The following is a 17,755-nucleotide window of genomic DNA, read 5'->3' on the forward strand; positions in this document are numbered from 1 at the left end:
GCTTCTTGGCCCATGGTTTGTGCCACTGCTTCGCCTTGGGAGCCCTGGAGGTGGCCTGCACACCCAGGTTCCTGGAGGTCTTCAGGCTCTTATCAATTTCCTGCAGCGCACTGTCTGTGGTAGTGCTGAAGAGGCCATCCCCCTCAAAGGGCAAGTCCTCAACAAAGGCCCTAGTATCTTGCTGCAGGGCTGTTGACCACAGCCAGGAGTGCCGACGAATACACACAGCGGACGTGATGGCCTTTGCCGACACATCCACCATGTGCTTTGCTGCAGCCAATTGTTGCTTGGCCACAGCAAAGCCTTCTTTCTGCAGTTTCCTAGCAGCAGCTTTTTTGTCCTTGCTCAGGGAAGAGAGGAGAGGGGCGAGTTGTTCCCTTACGGAGTATTGATATCTAGCCATGCAAACTGCATAGTTAGATACCTTTACTCCTAGGGGCCCTGCAGAGTAGACCTTTCTTCCCATAATGTCTAGCTTTTTTCCCTCCTTGTCAGGTGGGGATGAGTGGACCTTGCGTGCTTTGGAGGAGGAAGAGATGACCACTGAGTTCGGTTTCGGATGGGTGAAAAGGAACTCAGCCCCCGTCTCCTGGACCCTGTACATATGGTCCAGCCTTCTGGATGACACTGGCATCGAAGATGGTTTCTTCCAGGGCTCTTTCACTGCCTGCAGAATCACTTTGGTGACAGGCAAAGCGATTGCTGTGGATGTGTCTCTTTGCATTATGTCAAAGACATTATCGTCCACGACGGGTTGTGGTTGCATCACAGGCAGGGAGAGGGAGGTTGCCATCCTCTTCACCAGGTCGCCATAGGACTTCAGATTCTCCGATGGCGAGAAAGGAAGATCCTCGGCCATATGGGACCCTGACGAAGGCTCCAAAGCACCTTCCTGGGTGTCGGTACCACTCTCTGAGTCCGATGAAAAAGACTCCCGGTGCACGGAGTGCTCGGAGCGGATCGGCGTTGATTCCCAGATGGGCGAGCGGGTCGATGTCGATGGCAGCCAACGAGTCTCAGCCGCTGGGGCGGTGTGCCTCTTTGGAGGGATCGATACCGATGCCGTCTTCGAGAATGGTGCGAAAGCCTCGACATGCAGGATGCCTCTGACTGTTGATCCCACTCCGCAAACTCCCTCGGTGGGAACCATTGATATGGAGGGTAAGGATACGGATAGGTGGGCGGCCACTGACGCTGCTCCCACGATGGTAGCGGTGGGAAACGGCGTGGTGCCATGGAGGGCTCTAGCTCCCGTCTGCCTCTAGGTTCCATCTGGGTAGACGGGTCCATCGGTGCCGATGCCTCTATTTCAGAGATCGAACCACTCCCACTACGACGCCGCGACCCAGATGACGAGGATCGCTGAGTGAGGTCGATCTCCTGCTCAGACATCGAGAGACGGGACTGTTGAGTACTGCCTCTCAATGCCGATGGGCTGTGGCACAGGGACGCCAGGATCTTCCTCGGCGGAGCAGAGGTCAACGGTGCCGAAACATTGCAAGAAAGCGATGGAGTGCAGGACCTCTTCCGCTTCTCCTTGGACTTGGCCTTCTTCGGAGCGGATGCTCGGGTCCCCGAGTCATCCCGACGCTTCTTGGCGGGCGTGTCCACTGATCCTTCATGGGATCGTTTTGTGGAGGAGCCTCGCTCGATCAGCCGATGTGACCATCGGGGCCGGAGTGTCTGCCATGGTCGATGCCGATGGGCCCAATGCTGATTTCTGAGGGCAGAGTACCGACTCAGTTAAAGCCACACCACCTGGTTCTTCCACGTTTGCTTGGAGAAGCGGAGACAGTGTGGGCAAGACTCCACGCGGTGCGCTTCACCCAAGCAGAGAAGACACAGAGAATGGCCATCTGGGGGGGCAATCTTCCCACAAGAGCGACAGCGTTTGAAAAACCCCCAACGTCTTTCCATAGACGCCAGTCGCCAAAAAACCCACTCAGAGTCCTCTGAGGGGGAAAAAACTTTTGGGGGAAAACAAACGGGGGGGGGAAAGGCCCTGAAGGGCAGTCCAACAACACACACACAAACTTTTTTTTTTTTTACTAACTATCTAAACTAACTAACTACGCTAAGAAAACAACAAACAGGCTATATACAATGATAAAGGCGAAAAAACGATATCTCACTGACTGGGGACACGAAAGGCAAACCTCTCCGCGCAGCGGTCAGAAAGGAACTGGCGGGATCCCCACGCTGGCGCCGGTGAGCATGCGTACTGGGACGTCCGGGCATGCCCATTGGCGCCGAGCGCAGAAAAATCCCGGGCTTTTCAGATACCGATTCGGGTATCGGCGCAGGTGCTCTATCCCATGAGTGTGAAGCATAGAGACCACGAAGAAGATAGTAGGGTTGCCAAGTTCTTTTATCTTTCTGGCAGGGCCCTCTAGGGGCATTCCAGGAGGTGGGCAGGGATGCAATGATGTAAAACCAGAAGTAGCCCAAAACAGGAAATGGCTGCCTTTTAATCAGTGGAAGAGGAGCAAAACTTATTCCTGAAAAGGCTTTTAGCCAATTTAGTCTGTCAGCCTAAACTAGCTGCAAGCCTTCTGAGCAATCAGGATCACTGAAGCCTTGCAGCCATTTCAGTGGTCCTTTTCATTTCCCCTAGGGGAAAACAGGAGACCACTTGAATTGCAGGCAGCCATTTCAGTGGTCCTTTTTGCTTCCCCACTCAAATGGGTGCTCCGGGGCAGCACTTCTGGGGTTTTGGGTCACTTCCAGTTTTACCGGAAGTGGCGTGAAAAACCTCATTTTGGCAGGGGATTTCCCCCGTTGGCCAGCTGGCTGGTGGCGGAGAAGCCCTCCCCAAACTGGGGGATCCCCCTCTCAGAGCAGGGGATTGGGATCTCTACATGAAAGTGCTGGGGACCTTCACTTCTGGGGCAGCAGGCAAGCTGTGCTCTCCAAGCAGAATCCTTTTGCCTACAGAAACACTCTAGAGATTCCAAGCTCCACATGAAACAAGAGAAGTATTATTACATTGTTCTGTGAAGTTGTCTTTATCCAACATCAGACAACTGATCTAGTTCAGTATTGTCTCCTCAGACTGGGAATGACTTTCCAGGATCCTAGGAAGAGGACTTTCTGATGTCTATTTTTTGAGATTTTTCTACTAGATATGTTAAGGATTGCAACTGGAGCCTTCTGAATGCTAAGCATGCACACTACCAGTACAGCGACCTTTTCCCCTTGGAGCACCTATTCTAATATTAGCAAACAGATTATTCAAATAGAATTACACATAACTAAGTAATGTCATGTTTTACCCTCCATATGGTTGTGGAGTTTATTAGCTTTAAAGCCATTTATGACACTCAAAATTTAAGAGAAGCCATGTTGGATCAGGCCAATGGCCCATTCAGTCCAACACTCTGTCACACAGTGGCCAAAAAACCAGACACCTTCAGGAGGTCCAACAGTGGGGCCAGGACACTAGAAGCCTTCCCACTGTGCCCCCCCCCACAAGCACCAAGAATACAGAGCATCACTGCCCCAGACAGAGAGTTCCATCTATACCTTGTGGCTAATTAGCCACTGATGGACTGTTTCATATGTTTATCCAATCCCCTCTTGAAGTTGTCTATGCTTGCAGCCACCACCAGCTCCTATGGCAGTGAATTCCATTTATGTAAGCAGTAATTGTATTTACTTCAGTTTGTAAGACAAAAAGTAAAAAGCAAAGGAAATGTTGTGAGAATTATTTTTTATTTACAACACACACAAAATAAATACAGATATTTAAATAAAAATGTGGTAGAAAATAAAGGGGTGGCCCACAGCCTACCATGGATGATGCTGGATGCCATTATTTTGAAAGCAGCATTCAGAAATCCAGCAGATCATTAGTGATGTCCTAACTATTTCACTGTTTAAAACTAGTGGGGTGTGTTACCTCAACATCCAGGAAACTTACCTTGAACATTTCTGTTTAACAATGGGCCTTGGGGAATTCTTGGTTTTTATTTTATGCTCGAACTTGGGAGAGAGAGAGAGAAAAGAGTAGGACATTCAAACAGTCTTTGTAATAGCATTTTGTTGGAATAGTCATAAAAGCAGAAAATCTGTTCTGCCATTGTATCAATGCATATTAATATAACATGGGTTTGATCCAGAAACACATCAGCAGATGGTGCTTGCAAATGTAGACTTCAGTGTGCACCCCCCCCCCAGCAGTCATTTCCAAGCCCAGAGGGTTATGGAAACTGAGTAGAAAAACAGCTGAATGGGTCAGGGGCCTGTTGTGTAATTATCAACTAGCCCAGGATGATCAGCACTTAAGAGAACTCTACTGAGTAACAATATTTTAAAGAAAGAAGCAGTGAAAAAAATTTTTACCTCACATTTCATAAGACCAGATGAACTGAAGACAACAATTTTTGAAATGAAGCCTCTACAATCTGAAGTGAAGCAGATTTGGTGAAGAAAATCCTGCAGGTAGGATAAGAAAAAAGAGCATGTGGTAGGATTTTATGAGTGGGATGATTAACTTTTCAAAACTGGAAATTAAGCACTGCACATATAGTCAATGTTTAATCTCCTTTTATATTTCCCCCCACACTGTCTGGAATCCAAGAATAGAAGACACTTTCCAAGAGGAACAAAGCACGAACTTTACTCCAACTGTAGCCACCCCACGTCACACAGAGGATCCTCTAATATACAAAAATGAGTTTTCAGAAGGTAGCAGAATGGAGAGGTAGGAGAGGTAACAGAATGGAGACTGAGAAAGCCTCATTATATGAACAGAATTTCACTCATGGTAATCTGGATCCAAGCAATTATTTTCATTGCCATTACTATAAATACAACTTTTTAAAACTTCTGACCCATGCTGGACTGAGATAAGTAAATGGTTTTGTTTTTTTCAAATATGCGACAGATTACTTAGAGTGCTCACACACAGACTCTACCATCACCACCCTTTATATACAGAATTCCTTTTTTGGGTGCTAGTTTTTAACTCTTTATTTAGAAAGTTTTTTGTAGAGATGAAATTACTCTTCCTATGTAATATTGAAAAATGGTAATAGAAAATAAAGTGTTTCAGTTATTCAGTGCATAACTATTGTATTTTCAGACCATTTAATACAACTTACAATTTCTGCAATGAAACATTTCAGCTGCTTTTATTTTCAGTAAGAAGAAATCAGTTAAAACAAAAACGAGCTGATATTTATTAACTTCACTCTGGGCACTCAAAAAACATTAAATGGTCACTACAACCAGAATAAACTGAGGGAGGAACAACCAAGGAAGTAATCACATCTCCAATAAGAGAAAGTAAACTGTGTTTGGCTCCCGCTTGCATTCTTTGAGTAACAGAAGCCTGGGAAAATGGGGTTGCACTTACTTGTACACCACTGTTCATCAATTGGCCTTCTATGCAGGCACACATGGGACTGCAAAGTCAAAGGCCAGCCACAGAAAGGAGCTAGCAAGCTTCTAAAAGAAGTTTCTGGAGCCCAAAAGTACTTCCTCTCCCTTCAACCTTCATGTTAATTTCCCTGCCTAAGTCACATGACCCAGACTGGGAGCACTTTCCCCTTAGTTCTCCCTTCCCTGCCATAAGGACTTGAACACAACATAGCAATCTACAGAAGGGAAAGGGAGGGATGTCTTCCTGCACAGAAGACCACTCAATGAACAGGAGTTAAAGGTAAGTGAAACCTCATTTTCATATTTGTGGCCTCTCTGCAGTCCCACATGGGAGAGTAGCAAGTTCCCTCATGGAGGAGGAGAATGTGGGCTGCATCAGCAAAAGACAAACTAACACTTTCCCTACAGCTACCTCACTCCTGGAGTCAATATCCATTGAGTAAAGTCATATGAAAGTTAAGGGCATTGACCTTTGGAAACATCTTTGAGTAGTAGCTTTGCTGAAAAAGCTAAAGCAGTTTGTGCCCTTGCAGAATGCACTCATGGGTTGAGTGGACAGGCAGCCTTACCTTTGTTGTGGTCTCTAAGAAAATTCCTACACTTCCTAAAATCTTGTGTTTTAGGGGGGGGGTTGGGGGGGGAGAGGAACTGGAAGGATAATATCTTGACCCATATGTAATATCTTGACCCTTTGGAAGAACCCCAGGCATGGCCACAGTATCAAATTTTAGAAAAGGAGGGTTACAGCACAGTGCATTGAGTTCTCCCTACCCTTCAATCTGACATTATAGCTACCAGAAAGGCCAGTTTGTATGATATGAAAGGCAACCCAGAACTTGCCACTGGGTTAAATGGTTTATAAAGTTCAGATAAAACTAAAGCTAAGCTCCACTGAGGAACAGGGTGAAAAATCTGTAGAAATAAATTACATAAACCTCTCACAAGCCATTAAGAAATCTTGAAAAAGCTGATGAACCATTAACATAATTAAAAGCTGAGATAGCAACAGTGAACCTTTAGAAATCAACAGGACAAGCCTGCATCCTTTACAGAGTAATCTTTAGTTGCGCTTGTGTTGGAGCAGCCAACCACTTCCTAAGGGGAAAGTTACACCATGCCTGAGCAGCTAAAAAGCAGTTTTGAAGTTTAAGTTGCCCACTTTCAAAGCTGTATTTTGTCAGCATGCCCTCTCAGCATAGGCTGAGCCCTATAGGCAGCCAGTCTATGAGGCAGATGGCGGTTGCACGTCACAGCTCAGGGGCAGAGAAGATGTCCTCAGGAGAGGGCGAGTGTCCTCATGGCATGCCCTGATAGACAACTACAGCAAGTATATGTGTGAAGCCTTTGTCTCTCACGAGACAGCAAACAGTGATCTGTACACTCCCCACCTGAGGGTGGGTGGCTCTGGTTCACAGGCCCCCGTCTCCCAGAATTGCTCCTTGAGCATCAGGGTGAAGGATCCTGAGGAGGGGGATCTTCCTCTGGCTGCGGCCCACAGATTGCTGAGTGTGTCCTCCATGTACACGCATGTTCCCAGGAGTCCATCAGCAGGAACCAGGACAGCTGTCTCTACCTTCCAGACAAGAAGCAACGGGAGCCATGGTACTGGACCTGTCCGGAGTCCACACCATGGGTGAGCAGTAGCAGAGCTGGTTGGGGAGGGGCTGGTGGACTCCCAGCACACCGGCTCCTTGATGCTCCCCAGCAGCATCTCAAGGCACCCCTTGGCTCTGCATGCACCCCCCCCCCATCCTTAGAACCCAAGAATCCTCTCTTACACATGTCCTGAGAAGCTCACAGGGAGACTGACAGATGGGGTGGGGAGCTCCTATCATGTAGTAGAAGAAAAATTGAACTCATATGCTGTCCTTCAGTCAGTATTTACAGAGCAGCTTACAATCTCCTTCCTTTCCCCACAACAGACATAACAGGGACAGAGCTGACAGAGTTCTGAGATACTGTGACTGATCTAAGGTCACCCAGCTGGCTGCATGTGGAGGAGTGGGAATCAAACTCAGTTCTTCAGATTAGAGTTCGCTGCTCTTAATCACTACACCAAACTGGCTTTCAGTAGAGTCCAAACAGCAGAGACAGAGTTGCTATATGACACAGACTTTATTGCTCTGGAAACCATGGTAAGATGCCAGGACTCTCTCCACTTCCACCCTGGGGACTGAAGATCCCCAGCATGGCATGAGCTCAAGTGGGATAGCATTGCAGTTGGAACTTGGAAGAGCTTGCCAGGTGTGAAGCTCTGCTTCAAGAAGAGGGCTGGAACAGTGGACCAATCAGAGTGCATGGGGGGAACTGGCCACATCAAGTCTTTTTGCTGAATCACCACCTGCAAGACCATAAAACAAAGCCACAGCAACTGGGTACAAGTCTCAGCCATGGATCTGCAAATCCTGCCCCATGGGGAGACTAACCATGAACCCCTCTTGAGGCACATGATGGGACCAGCCAACTCACACTCATCCATCCTGTGGTGAAGTGCTCCCAGATGCATGCAATTGATCCCCCTGCAGAAGCAGCAGCTGAAGCCTCTGATCCTGCAAGGGAGTGAATTAAATGGGTGCTTGCCAAGCTGGACACTGAAGCAGCTGCCAAGATCCCTCCCCCAACTACAGACATGCCCTGTGCACTGCTGAGGGTGGAAACCAGGCAAATAATAGAGCATTCCTGCCCCCCCCCCCAAAAAAAAATCTTCAGGGAAACTTCCCAGGGAACCTTTTCCATGGCACATCAGCATCCAGGGTGCTGCATGAATGCAGCTTGTGCCTCTATCACAGCACCCAGCCTCAAGTGAGGGAAGTGGAAGAGCAGGCTTGGGATCCTTGCCCTTGCTTACCTTTCAGTGTGTGGCTGCCCCTATGAGTTAAGCCTCCAAAAATGGGGTTCCCATTAGGGTTCTGAAATGGGAGAAGTCAGCCAGAGCACAGACTTTGCTCTTCTCGTTGGGTGTCAATGCCAAGTGCTTGCCCTGTGGTGCTATGTGAATTCTCCATGCTCCTGACATTACCAAAGTGCCCTGCAACCTGCTCTAAGTCTGAACAGCAGGGAGCTCTAAGACAGAGACTCATGCTGTGTACCCATGACAGAAGGTATAACCATGCTCTGCCCATGACAGAAGGCATAAATGCGAAAAAATAAAATAACTATTCATTTGAAAAATCCTGGTGTAAGTTTTTGTAGTATGGTTGGCGTGATTGAGTGCTGGAGGGGGGCTTGGCCACCCCAGGGAGGGAGGGAATTGGCCAAGCCTGTACTTGACATCCTGAGCTCCTTCAAACCTCATGGGTACGGCTGCAGCAGTGGGAGACAACTGTTTTTTTAGTTCAAACGGTGCCTATGGCCTACACCATACTTTTTGTTGGCATAACTTTCCACCTCTGGTAGGCTGAAAGGGCTCAGGGGGGCAACTTACTCTGGTCACATCCCCAACACCACCCATGACGACACTGGGGTGCCACAATGGGTCAGCACTGTTTTAAATGCCATTTACATGGACACAACTGGGACTTATGCTGGTGTAGAGGTAAGTCAACACTCAGAGCACTTCTGGGCCCACCACCTGAAGACTGCTCTGCCCATGACAGAAGGTATTGAAAGATTCTGTGCAAGCCACAGGATACTGGATTGAGTCCTTGGCCACAAGCCCATATACAAAACTTTTTCCACTTACAGTCACAGCACCGATGTGTGAGGAGGGTCTATGTGAAGCAGACAGCACTTTAGCAGCCCTAGCATTTAAAAGTGATTGGGATTAATCAGCAATTATGTTAGCCATAGGAGACTGATCCCCAGGTGGCAAATGTATCCTATCTGCAAAAGGTCCTCCACTGAGGGGGAATTATACTATTCCCATTCACTAAGTTCCATAGCAGGGGGAACTATACTCATCTTGGCCAATACAGCGCTATAAGAATGCAAAATGTCCTTCTACAAGATCTGAATAAGCAGCAAAAGCATTTCATATCACCCTTAGTTCTAACACAATGTGAAGCCTACATTCAAAATTGGATTACTGACCACTTGCTGCTTATTCTCCACAATGTGCACCCCAAATTGTGAGGCAAGAATCAGTGAATATTTGTAAATCATGTGACTGTAACTCCAATGGGATACCCTTGAGCAAATATGGAACTTTATCCCACCAAGAAAGGATCCATAGAATAGTCCTAGGGATTTAAAACCTCTTATATTGCTGATTTGAACTAGAGTGGAACTGCCAAATAAACCAGGCCTGTAGTAGTCTCATAAAGTAGTAACTGCTGTAGTGGATGCCATATATCCCAGCAATTTCTGAATCTGTCTGGTAGACTGAATCCACATGACAAAAATTTCCTAGACAGTGGCTATATTCTTCTAGCTCTCAACAAAGGTAGGTAAGCCTTCCCTTCAACTGAATATTAGCCCCTATATACTCTTATTGATTCGGTTGGGGAGAGATGTTACTTCTGTTCATTAATAATAATAATAATAATAATAATCAACCCAAAGTTCTGAAGAATTCTAAGAGCAGCCACGAGGAACTAATCATCTAGGTAACGGTATTTAGTACAACCCTGAATTCTGAGGTAAGGGATAAGCACTGATATGTACTTGGTAAAAACTCTCAGTGCTGTTGCTAAACCAAATAGCAATACGTTATACTCATACACAGCATCATCACAGAATCACAGATTTAGAAGGTGCTGGTGCTGCTAAAGGTGTATCTGGTCTCAGGGAGTGATCAATGGTAATCGATGTCAATACTGTATTGCTCACCTCTGGCACTCAGCTCCAAGTCCTCTCAGGCTCAGGGATCATTGGGAGAAATCTGTTGATGTCGAGGTGACCTGGACTTACGAGCCTCAGATGGATATTGATGTTGAGGAGACTCCTTGCGATTTGGCAGTGGAGATTATGTTGGGGACAGTCTGATGGAGTGCTTTGTTTTTTCTTTGATTTCTCAGCTGGTGGCTCCAAGGCCAATCACTGAATGGCCAATCTTTCAGGTGGCTCAAGCTTTGAGGCTGGCACTAAACTAACAGGAGCTCTCACTCTCTTTTTGAGATTATAGCGAGTATTGGCTGTAGAGCCTGTAACTCCTAAAGCTCTCTCCCACAATGCTACTTTTAGACACATCGCCCTTCTCTCTCTCACCTTAGGCTGCAAGAGGGAACAAGCTGGGCATGAGGCGATGTTATGGCCTTCATTAGCCAGTTTGGTGTACTGGTTAAGTGCGTGGACTCTTATCTGGGAGAACCGGGTTTGATTCCTCACTCCTCCACTTGCACCTGCTGGAATGGCCTTGGGTTAGCCATAGCTCTGGCAGAGGTTGTCCTTGAAACGGCAGCTGCTGTGAGAAACCTCTCAGCCCCACGCACCTCACAGGGTGTCTGTTGTGGGGGGAGAAGATATAGGCGATTGTAAGTCGCTCTGAGTTTCTGATTCAGAGAGAAGGGTGGAGTATAAATCTGCAATTCTTCTTCTTCATGTAAGCAGACCAAACATGCTTCATGCTCGTCATTTTGTGCCATCTTGGAACAACAGTCACAGCACTTTTTAAAAGAGCCATCTCACCAGATTTGAGAGGTAAATTTAATCCAGTAGTGCTGAAGGACATTGTTATTTGTCAACTTGCTTGCACACATCCTCTCCTTATGGCAGCAAGAAGAGAACTGAGGGAAGAATGCTTCCCCTCTGAGTCACATCACTGTTACATGGGAAAATATGCAAAAAGTTGAAAGGAGAGGGAGCACTCTTGAGCTCTAGAAACTTCTTTTAAAAGTTTGCTAGCTCCTTTCCATAGCTGGCCTGTGGCAGTGCAGTCCCATGTGTGACAGCACAGAAGCCACTAACATCTGTAATCTTCAGCTGTCAAGAATTCTGTGTATTCTATTGCATCTGCACAAAAACCAGTGTAGTAATCTACTCACACATTAAGCAGAAGTCAATCCAAAATGTAGATGCCGCCTCCTAAAGTGGAGGATCTAGCTACACATTTTTTCAACATTAAAAAGAAAACTATGAAGTTTTAGAGTAAAAAAAGCAAGACAAGACATATTTGGAGCAATGCTGCAAATATCACAGAAATGCTGCACTTCTTAAGAATAAGTCGCACTGCTGTTCAGTCCAGAAGCATCCATTCAAACAGCACCACCTTCAGCAACCACTCTATAGAAATGATGTCATTGGAAGTCTAATGTTACCTTGTCATTTTTATCATTGAATTTTGTAGATTTCAGCTTTTTCCAACAGCTTACATGAAACTCCACTATACACTGTTCACAGCAAGCAACACGTATAAAACCCTAAAATGAAAAGAATGCAGGGGCATACAGTCATTTTTGTAACAGCTACAGCATAATTTTATAATATTCAAAACATATGGTTTTCATAGACTTCTTAAGAGAAAGTCCACATAAAATTAACTAGGTATCAATATGCCATCATATTTACCTTGAAATCTGGATCACTAAAATATATTTTGATTTTACGTGCTTGGCACTGTTGATAGCGACAAACTGCATCTGGATTTGGAGGAAACTTGCATTCTTCAATACAGTCCTCCAGCATAACCTATAAATCAGCAAAATCAGATATATGGTTTCTTCACTACTACATCTTGAAAATCCAGAGCCGTTTTGAAACACTACTAGTAACTGCTATTTTAGCCAGAGTTTGAAGTTCCATTTACATCAGACTTAAAAGCCATTTAATCAGTACATTTTAGGAATTTACAATTTCAGATGCTACATTATGTAAAACTTTGAATATTATCAATTTCATGCAAGCCTTGAATTCAGCAGGAGTACAGCTCCTGAACCTTTCTGAGGGTTCCCCCCCTCCTCCTTCCCACCTTGCCCACTGAATAGTATGTGCAGCTGAATAACAACCCCTGAATGAGCTCCACCACCTATTTTTCTACAAAACAATCCCTGAGTCCATGGATAGCAGCAGGCTGACATTACTTTCCAATACAAATTAGCAACCTCCTACTCTTTCCATTTTTAACACCACCAGCCAGAAAACAATCAAATAGGAAAGAATCATGAGATTAATCACAGCAACATGGATGAAACTGGGGGAAGCAGATGCTGAAGTTCTCTTGTAACATGCTAACAAAATGTTAAAAGTTGTCTCATGTTAAAATTAAGTAATTTCGGTTATTTCACTACATAGTGACACTAGCCCTAACACACATGAAAGAATCTGCATACAGAAAATTGTTTACCATGCATGGTTTGCCCTCTCTCAAGATTTCATCATTCATTCTAAGGCATCCTTGTCTGGTATAGCTCAGTACTTTGTAGCCCCATCCTACATGACAAACACAGGCATTGTCCAGTGCATTTCCAGTCTTATTCAGTTGGCCATGCTCACAATTTGGTGTTTTATATACCAAATATGATAACATGATCTGGGTGAGTGGAGGATTCAGTTTTGATTCCTTTTTCTTGGACAGATCATTGCCTGGTGAATGTAGAAAAGTCCTATGGGTGAATAGAATTCCTGAAGAAAATGGAGGGGGAGAGCAATTAAAAGGAAGTGCCTCCCCATGGCTCTCAGATCCAACAAGTTTCTCATCTGTCCTACCTTATGACTGACTGGCTCAGAACTCAAGCACACTGGCCTGCAGGACCATGTTTGTTTTATCCATCTTTATACTATCCCATCTTTTCAGTTCAAAAATATTCAAGTTTAGCCTTCCCTTACCTAACTATATGGAAAAGGAAGAGAAATATAAGCCTCCCAAAAAACCAGAAAACCTTACATGCTTGTAATGTTCCCTCTAAGCTACAGTGTCAAGTGAGCAAAAATTCTACTTTGTGAGCTACTGCCAATAAAGCTGTGAGCTACTGCATAAATTATTGTGTTCTGGGGTCATCCTTCCTGAGCTAAGACAAAAATGTGTGAGCTGGAGGCTAAAAATCTGTGAGCTAGCTCATGCTAACTCAGTTTAGAGGGAACACTGCATGCTTGGGAAGCCAAAGAAGCAAATGCTTGTTCAATGGACAACACACTAACGGTAGATGTGACTCTCACAAAGGGAAAAAACTTGCTGGAAGTCTTGACTACTGAAGTGGACAGGAGGCGGCACCTATTTCAGGATGCTCTCCTATCAGCAAGTGAAAGTTTCCTAATTTCTGGCTTTCCTAGTTTTTTAATATAATCTGCATAAAGAAGTTGTAGTTCATCTTTAATAGCTACTTCATGAAGCAGCTTTTCAGCATTTTGCAATTTACAGGGCAGTATTCTTTCTTACTTGTAATCTTTCTGTCCGTGTCTCTTCGATAACTTCAAAAGTTGTAGGCCATGTTAATACACCAGGCACAATCTTATAACCAGTCATAAACTTTGATTTCGTGAATTGGTCTAGAGCTTCTGAAAATCTACATGTAAAAAATAAAAAATATACACCATGTATGTTGCTTTCTATTTTATTCAGGTGCCCTAAATTAAGATTATTTTTATTTTGGAAATCAGAGCAGCTGAACATCACTCTTTTTTCCAAACTGGAAGATGCTATGAAAATTAAAAACAGCTGATCTGAGAAATATTTAGCTACAAGTACCGTAGGTATATCCTGCTTTTAATTGGGGGAAAGGAAGTTTAATTCAGGTTTCACCATTCCTATCACAATATGGAGCCAGCCCAATTCAAGCATACTTTCTCCTCACCTTATACTGTGATACTGGCAAAGAGAACCTCCCAGTTGCTTTCACTGTAGTCTACTCATCCCAGTAGCTATCAATACAGTTTACTCACCCTTCCCCCTGATAGCTTTGCAGAAGCCATCAAGATAAGGCAGGTACGCTAATGGTACCTGGGAAAAGCAGCCACTAACACAACAGGTGGGAAGCAAAATACAAGATGTTCTACTGCACTAAGTAATTCAATGGAAGAGTAACACAGATCACTTCTTGCTGGGAAAGCCAAGCAAAACAAAAAGAGAACAAGTGAGCCTGTAAGCATTCTTCAGCCTCTGCCGCTCATACTGAATGCCAGAGTCCTGTACCTTGCTTCCTTCCTGACGCTAACACAAATATGTTATCAAAACGGCAGCATAAACTTTCAGAAGAAAATGAGGGCTAATGCCTTTATTTCCCATTCTGGCAAAGACTATTAACATAACATTCAGTATTGAATCCCAAGTACAGGGCAGCTGGACAAAGACAGGAAGATGCCTCAAGCCATGAAGTATGCTATTGATGAACTATTACAGCTACTAAACAACCACATAAATTCTCTGTCTTTTTTTCTAAGAACTCAAAACATATGAACCCAAAGTTTTCCTATTGTTCTCTAGTGCTGTCCAACTAAATTTAAAACAGCAGAAAAACACAGTATGTATAAAGTCATTAGAAACAATATTTAAAAGATGAGCTTGTTAAAAAGCAAAAAGTAAAACATACCACTTACCTGTTCTGTCTCAAATATACCTTTCCAATTCCATAGTGTGCCAAGCAATTAAACCTTACTTTCTGATACTGTTCAATTATCTTATTAAAATGATCTTCAGCTTTTGCTAGTTCCTTCAAAGTAAATTAAACAGTTTAAGACAAACACAGAAATAAAACAGGAAGTCAAACCATTTATAAATACATGAATACACAAAATTTATGACTGATTTTAAGCTGGCCAGAATTCCAAAGGAAATGTGCACTCAGAGTACAAGTGTGCACGCCTCATAAAGTTTTCTTGCTGTTTTTTAATGTACCAGTCATGGTTGTCAAAGAATTAAAACTAGTGGTGTAAATTTCAATCTACCTGAGCCAAAAATATTACTGGTATTTTTCCAGGTATATTTTGAAATCTCAAACGTATCTGAGTTTTTTTCCCCTCAGGAAAAAAAAATCCCGGCTATATTCAGAAATTACAAGGCATATCAGAAAAACAGTGCAAAGGAAGAAAAACAGGTTTCTTACCTGTAACTGATAATCTTCAAGTGGTCATCTGTGGAGTCACACTGATGGGATAAGGCGCCGGCGCCGATCACAATAGGTAAACTTGAAAGCTGTGGATTTCCGCACCCAGGCCCCCATGCGCATGCGCAGAAGACCCACTGCGCATGCCCACCGGGGCTGGAGTGGACATCCCGCCAGTTCCTTCTGACCGCTGCATGATTCAAAGGATGGACCGGCAGCAGAGGGGAAGGAGGGTGGGGAGCGTGACTGCACAGATGACCACTCGAAGATCATCAGTTACAGGTAAGAAACTTGTTTATCTTTTTCGTGGTCTCTGTGCATCACACTGATGGGAGATTAGCAAGCCAAAATCCTACCTGGAGGGGGGGTAAGAGATTGCAGAACAGCATGGCCCACGCGGAGCTCCGGTGCACTCGCAAGTCCAACGCGTAGTGCCTTATGAAGGTATGCGGGGAAGACCACGTAGCAGCCTTGCAGATGTCCTGATGTGGAACACCTTTCATGAACGCTGCTGAGGTGGCTGTAACTCGGGTGGAATGAGCGCGTAAGGGCCCTGGAAGAGGTTTCTTGCTCAAGAGATAGCAAAGTTTAATAGCTTCCGCAATCCATTTGGACAGCCTCTGGGAAGATATACGCCGACCCATCGATGCGGAAGCGTAGGAGATAAACAATCTCGAGTACTTCCGAAAGTGTTTTACACGATGCAAGTAAAAGGAAATAGCACGCTTCACGTCCAGGGCATGCAGTCTCCGCTCAGACTCCAAAGCTGGACTAGGAAATAACACCAGCAAGTAAATGTCACTGTGTTCAAATGAAAAGAGATCACCTTAGGGAGAAAAGTGATGTCAGGCCGGAGGGACACCCCTTCATCCGTGAAGCATAAGTAAGGGGAATCGTCCGTGAAGCATAAGTAAGGGGAATCGCACCGTACTGCAGCCAGTTCACCCACTCTTCTTGCCGAAGTTATCCCCACTAAGAAAGCCGTTTTCCATGACAATAACTGGAGAGAGCAGGTAGCCATAGGCTCGAAGGGCTTCCCCGAAAGCGCGTGAAGGACCATGGGCAGGTCCCAAGCCAGGGTTGGTTGCCTTGTAGAGGGGTACAACCCGGAAAGGCCCTTTAAAAATTTCTTGGTGTCAAGATGAGTAAAAACGGAACGACCATCAATCTGAGAATGGTTGGCAGAAATGGCCGCTAGGTACATACGAAGGGATGAAACTGACAACCCCTTATCCAAAAGGGAAAGAAGAAAGTCAAATATAGTGGGTAGGCCCGCAGAAGGCGGATCCAGGGAACGAGAAGAGGCAAACTGCACAAACTTCAACCATTTACTGGTGTACGACCTGCGAGTAGAAGGTTTTCTGCTATTGAGAATGACATATTGAGCTCTGTCCGATAAAGGATTCATTGAAGACGCCACGCGGTTAGCTTCAGATGTGGAACATCGTGGTGCACCACCTGACCCCGGTGAGAGAGCAAGAGGTTCGAGGCCTGAGGGAACTGATGAAAGACCCCCTGAGACAGACGGAGGATCAGAGAAAACCAGTGTTGTCTGGGCCACCATGGCGTGATGAGAATTCCCAGTGGCCGCTCCCGTGATACCTTCTGTACCACCCTGGTAATCAAGGGGATCGGAGGAAACAGGTAAACATGGTGATGATGCCACAGGAATACAAGGCCGTTGCCCATAGACAAGGGGTCTATCTCTCCCCTGCAGCAGAAATGTTCGCACTTCCTGTTGCTGCGAGTGGCAAACCTGTCTATGTCCGGCGTCCCCCGTTCTAGGAAGATGGGCTGCAGAAACTCCCAATTCAGTTCCCACTCATGGAGAGACGGCCCTCCTCGACTGAGGAAGTCCACACAAGTGTTCTGCTCCCCCCGGCAGATGTGCTGCTACTAGCGATGCACCCATCGCCCTGCGGATCTCCCAAATCTCTAAGGCTAGCCTGCATAGTTTGCGCGAAACCGTGCCCCCTTGCCTGTTTATATAAGCCATTGCAGTCGTATTGTCCATCATGATGGCTATAGTCTTGTTTACGAGAAGAGGTTGGAAAGATTGAATGGCATGGGAAATCGCCAATAACTCTAGGAAGTTTATATGGTGACTTGCGTGATGTTCGGACCATTTGTCTCCTACACAAAGGCCATTCATGTGCGCCCCCCCATCCCCCGAAGGGACGCGTCCAAAGTTATCGTGATGGACGGGGGCGTTTTGTGGAAGGGTGCTCCTTGCAATAGATGATGCCTTTGGAGCCACTAAGCGAGGAAGGACAGTACCTCCGGGGGAATAGTCATCACCTTCGAGGGAAGCTCGACATTGCACGTGAAGTGCTGGAGAAACCACATCTGTAAAATCCTCATGTAGAGTCTGGCAAAGACAAGGACAGAGGTGGTGGCAGCCATAAGACCGAGAAGACGCTGGATCTGATGGGCGGTCACCGTGGGATTGCGAAGGCAGT

At 45.5% G+C, this 17,755-nt stretch overlaps 1 protein-coding gene across 1 annotated transcript in view; it reads right to left on the bottom strand.

The window, feature by feature from the left end:
- The window catches only part of TTC3 (tetratricopeptide repeat domain 3), a 196,659-nt gene that overhangs the window by 81,379 nt on the left and 97,525 nt on the right, over positions 1–17,755 (bottom strand). Inside the window, exons 20-25 of the mRNA XM_060234268.1 lie at positions 14,791–14,903; positions 13,634–13,760; positions 11,827–11,946; positions 11,577–11,678; positions 4,342–4,434; positions 3,920–3,981 (exon numbers count right to left, since the gene is read on the bottom strand). Of these exons, the coding sequence (XP_060090251.1) occupies positions 3,920–3,981; positions 4,342–4,434; positions 11,577–11,678; positions 11,827–11,946; positions 13,634–13,760; positions 14,791–14,903 (617 nt within the window). The remainder of the gene's footprint in view (positions 1–3,919; positions 3,982–4,341; positions 4,435–11,576; positions 11,679–11,826; positions 11,947–13,633; positions 13,761–14,790; positions 14,904–17,755) is intronic.

The sequence above is a fragment of the Heteronotia binoei genome, chromosome 3 (genome assembly GCF_032191835.1).
Source record: "Heteronotia binoei isolate CCM8104 ecotype False Entrance Well chromosome 3, APGP_CSIRO_Hbin_v1, whole genome shotgun sequence".
In the NCBI taxonomy this organism is placed as follows: domain Eukaryota; kingdom Metazoa; phylum Chordata; class Lepidosauria; order Squamata; family Gekkonidae; genus Heteronotia; species Heteronotia binoei.